Raw genomic sequence first — 4,805 nt, forward strand, 5'->3', positions numbered from 1 at the left:
GCAGTATTGCAGTACTGATCCTGCCAGTACCACTGTAGCAACAGCGACCAGTACCCTACTGCATCAACCCCATGCGTAGCCCCCCTATACACAGCCCCATGCGTAGCCCTCCTATACACAGTCCCGTGATGAAACATGTGCTTTATCCGACTGCATCGACTACTGTAAACCCAGAACCTTTCCGATCCGGAATCCTTCGCGGCTTCCGTGATGTGTGTGAAATTGCAAAAGTAAGCCGGCGCAACGTAAAACTGTAGTAAAGAAACTGGGAAAATTGACTCCAATCGCAAACATCTCCAGGCACAAGCTCTGTGCTCACATATTGCGAACTAAAACTGGTGTCACGTCAAGTTTCTATCACTGGCGTCAACGTTTCGGCTTTCTAGTATTCCGTAATCTCCTTGTCATGTACTTCAAATAAAAGACCTACTGGCAGTACTGGCGTGAACTGACCATGAACAGGGGCTATGAGTGTGTTTGTCCGGTGGGTGCATTCAATGACACCCACAGTATACCATACATGATCCCCTGTCCACTGTTCATACTTCAGAACAGAGATCAGGTAGATCAGTGTTATTGATACCAGCTAGCACTTTTGCAAATGCAATGCATTCTTCAGAGCTGGACCACACGCCCAGGAGGCAAGCACTCTCCATGGCACAGATAGGACCTTTGTCACATTCATGGAGCACTCAACAGCAAGAATTACTCCACACACGTTCTTGCTGCCTACTTGGCAGTACTGAGTAGGAATAAGAGTGGTACTCCTTGAAACGGTGGTGGTACTCCTTGAAACTGCACTCCAAGTCACAGCATAACACCTCTCCCAGCACAATCATGCATGTACCTTGATGCACTAGAGAGCTGGATACGCGCAGGAATGTGTGCTGGAATTATGTCACTGATAACTACATTATCTGCAGCGCAGTAGCCTAGCCTAGCCACTGATTAAGTGAAGATGTACATTATTTGTCTTTATCGGTGAGATGAATTGATGCTAAGAATCAAGTCTAGCCATTTGACTGAATCTCCTTTCGATGTACTAGTAGTAGTAGCTGACAACCTAACCTGTATGATTGTGTAGTAGGTGTGTTGACTATGTGCAAATCACTAGAATATGAAGCAAGCAAACACCGTACCCAGTACCCTACCCAGTAGCAAACCCAATACAGCACACTGTAATGCGCTATAGCCAGTGCCCAGTGCCCAGTGCCCAGTGGCCAGTGGCGACTCAGACTGACAGAAATCACTGTATCTCTACAGGCTAGAAAGTCTTTCATGCACAGATACATCATACATGTACATCCAGTGCCATATCCTACAAGTAATTAGTTATATAAAGTCGGCCACAGCCTTGCCCAGAGGTTTGCTGTTTTACAATACACAGAACTGCTGGTCTGACCACAGGCAATCACAGCAGTGCTTACAGCATTCTGCAAACAAAAAAGCATTGGGGTCCAGCTCAATTAGAATTGTCAATTGTTGCCACACTGAGACCAAACCACTCCTACCCGAGCATGCATATGGGCTACTGGCAGATGAAATTAATGGAAATGGTGACACTCGCCCTCAGCCCTGGAGCACGGAACCTCACACCAAGAAAACCTGGTGGGGGTGGGGGTGGGAGAGGCTAGCTGCAGTTAGCTGCACTGTTAAGGTGCACATGCCACAGTGACATAGTGCTATACACACATGACTGCTACGCTACACCGGCCTTGACTACTACGCTGCACACATGGCTGCTAAGCAGCTGCATACTGGATCAGGCTACACCGACCAGACCACTTTTGCTGGCTTCTTATAAGCTGGGTATTTTGTAGATGTTGTGTCACTTTCCTGTTGTGCTCTGTGAGACAATGCCGTATTGCTGCTGTGTTCTATCCAATACAGGCTCAGCTCAAGTTCAAGGCCGCCGGGTGAATCCGATGGCAATAAGAGGAGCAATGGTGTGCTCCAGTCCATGTATGCTGATGCTGGTGACTGTACTGGTGAGCGTGGCCTTATCCAGCAAGTACACTGCACCACATGTGATGGTAACAGCACAGTTCCAGGACAAGACTAATGACATCACTCAGTTGAATTCTGACAGCAACGCAAATCCAGGTGGTGGCGATAGTGAGGAGGAGAATGACGATGACGACGAATTGAGTGATGTGTTTACACAACTGGATGATGCCGTGGCTATAGCTGATGAGCAAAACCAGCATCAGGATACAGCACAACAAGGGGATCAAAAACAGCAACAGCAGAAGAGGCAAGGATCTCAAGAAGGTCACAATGCTAGCCCTGCCGGTAAGCCGCATAAGAACAAGGCCCCGCCAGCAGGTGGTGCCCTGCGTAGCGGAGCGCAAACCTTGTGCGGCTTATCCCTCAGGCTTCTCTCCGGCACAGAAACAGAACGGAGCGATGACGAACAACTGGGACAGTTGCTGATGCATACATCACGCCTGTGTACACATCTCGCCGACACACACACCGGCAATCCCACTGATCAACATACCAATGGCCCGCTGAATATGTTCGTTGCCGGTGTTACAGCGTTCTGCACTCAAGTCAATAGCATAGCAGTACATGAAGCAGAGTTCACAGACGAGGATACTCGACTCTGGAGGCTGTCCAAGACCGTTTGTGACCACCGGCCACGGCCTTCCAGAACTGAGCCGCCAACTCGACACCTGACCCGGACTGAAGTGGCCTCTTTCTGCAAGGACATCTCCAATCTGCTTCTAGGCCGCACCAAGCGAGAACTGGGCGGCAAGATCACGTCTTACGGTGTGTTGTTGATGCATTCAGCAGCCATGTGTAGCTATGTGCCCATGACACCACCGACACATGCTCCTCAGCAGAAGCCAGACACAGGGATCGGAGCAGAGGTAAAGATGGCTGCCGATCAATTCTGCACGTTCGTCCCAAGGGTTCTTGTGGGGCAGAACAAGAAGTATCGGGACAATCGCTTTCTCAAGCTGGCAATGAAAGCATCTGCATTTTGCACGTACGATAGGAGAGGACAGGCACCCACACCACCAACCAAAAGCTCCCTCCAAAGATGATGAACCAATTATTTCTCCACACAAGTACCTTTTTTTCTTCTCTCCTGCAGCTAAGTTACTGTGGGTCCTCAGCACCATATCATTATAATATTATTATAACTTGTTTCGGACTAGGATACTAGTAGTGTAAGTTACAATGGCCGCCGCCGCCGCCGGTAGTATGCAATAGACCACTGTGCATACACAGAATATTCCTGTTGAGACGCCACAAAATCCCCAGGCTGTGAATATGCTGTGTATCATATCACCGCCCGTACATCCGCCAGACAGCAGAATAATGAATATGCAATGACTCTTCAGCCCGCAGTGATCACGATGGTCACCGACTGCCTTGATACATGTACATAAAACACGTCCACGGATAATACTCCTGCTGTTCTGCTGACAAAGGCCGGACTTGTGCACTGCGTCACAGTTATTACATAGAGAGCGCAGCGGAACATTGTGTATGACATTACTCACAGAATTCCTTTTCCTTCTCAAAGGAAAGAAGTCAGCCGCTCATTAAAATGTGTTAATGCTGTGCCCAATCAACAAGGGAGGGGGGGGGGGTATTTCACAACTGATGTAGCCACACGTTACCATGTGTGGGTTCTTATGCTAGAGGACTACCAGCACTGGTTTGCCAGCATGATGATGAGGAAATGACTGTATGACTGGCAAATCCTCTGAACTGTATGATTGGCAAATCCGCTGAAATGTATGATTGGCAAATCCTCTGAAATGTATGATTGGAAATTCCTCTGAAATGTATGATTGGCAATTCCTCTGAAATGTATGATTGGCAATTCCTCTGAAATGTATGATTGGCAATTCCTCTGAAATGTATGATTGGCAATTCCTCTGAAATGTATGATTGGCAAATCCTTTGACTAGAGTGCACTAGAGTGAACACAAACAACCAGAGTAATCCAAGCAAGCACTCCTGGTTCACTAGGTGGGTTTTGCTCAGATTCGAATCCGTTGAATCCTGATCTGGATTCGACGAATTGAACATGCACAACCCCAAAAACACACACACACATGAACCGGCTTGATGAGGAGGACTCCGCCAAACGAACACTGCCTGCCTCCATGGGCATGGTTCAGTCCAGATCTGTGTAAGCATTAGCTAGCTATTCTTCTAATGACAGGTAGCAATAGTACAGTCAAACCTTTTCAGGACGAACACCAACGGACTGATGGCATCTGTTCGCAATAACCGGAGTTCTTCTTATCCATATATTACGCGGCGAATACACGAATACACGGCGATCTATGTAATAGTTACGAATACTAGTTGCTCTAAAGTGAGAGTTTGTCTTCAATGTTCTTTTTAACGATGTTTCACAGTTTCACTGTACAGCCATGCAGCCATGCAGCCATGCATGCATGCAGAACAGGATAATGGCTACATATTAATGTATTGTACATATACCCATGTACCCGTGCACTGCTCTACAGCACGACAATGTCTGATTGAACACAACTCTCTACACACCGGTCACATGATGAAGGGAGGCGAACGTTGGCTTGATGATCCAATGATAGTGACCTCTCGTACAATGCCACGTTCTAATGTCATACTCGGCAGCTTGGCCTGAGCTGCGTAGGACCTAACTTCAGTAGGTACTAAAGCACAGCCACGTACATGCACAGGTATGTGATGCATGCATGCACACATTCACATAATGCCCACACACAATGCATGCTCGAAAATACACACACAAACACACACACACACAGCACACCATACCATCCGACAGAACAGCAGTG

General features: G+C 47.6%; 1 protein-coding gene across 1 annotated transcript in view; it reads left to right on the forward strand.

Annotated features, from left to right (window-relative positions):
• The window catches only part of LOC135809119 (uncharacterized), a 5,925-nt gene extending 2,365 nt beyond the window's left edge, over positions 1-3,560 (forward strand). The window contains exon 2 of the mRNA XM_065322390.1: positions 1,891-3,560. Coding sequence (XP_065178462.1) covers positions 1,926-3,050 — 1,125 coding nt within the window. The 5' untranslated portion in view covers positions 1,891-1,925 and the 3' untranslated portion in view covers positions 3,051-3,560. The remainder of the gene's footprint in view (positions 1-1,890) is intronic.
• Positions 3,561-4,805: the final 1,245 nt, after the last annotated feature.

This window comes from Sycon ciliatum, chromosome 2 (genome assembly GCF_964019385.1).
Source record: "Sycon ciliatum chromosome 2, ocSycCili1.1, whole genome shotgun sequence".
Taxonomy (NCBI): Eukaryota; Metazoa; Porifera; class Calcarea; order Leucosolenida; family Sycettidae; genus Sycon; species Sycon ciliatum.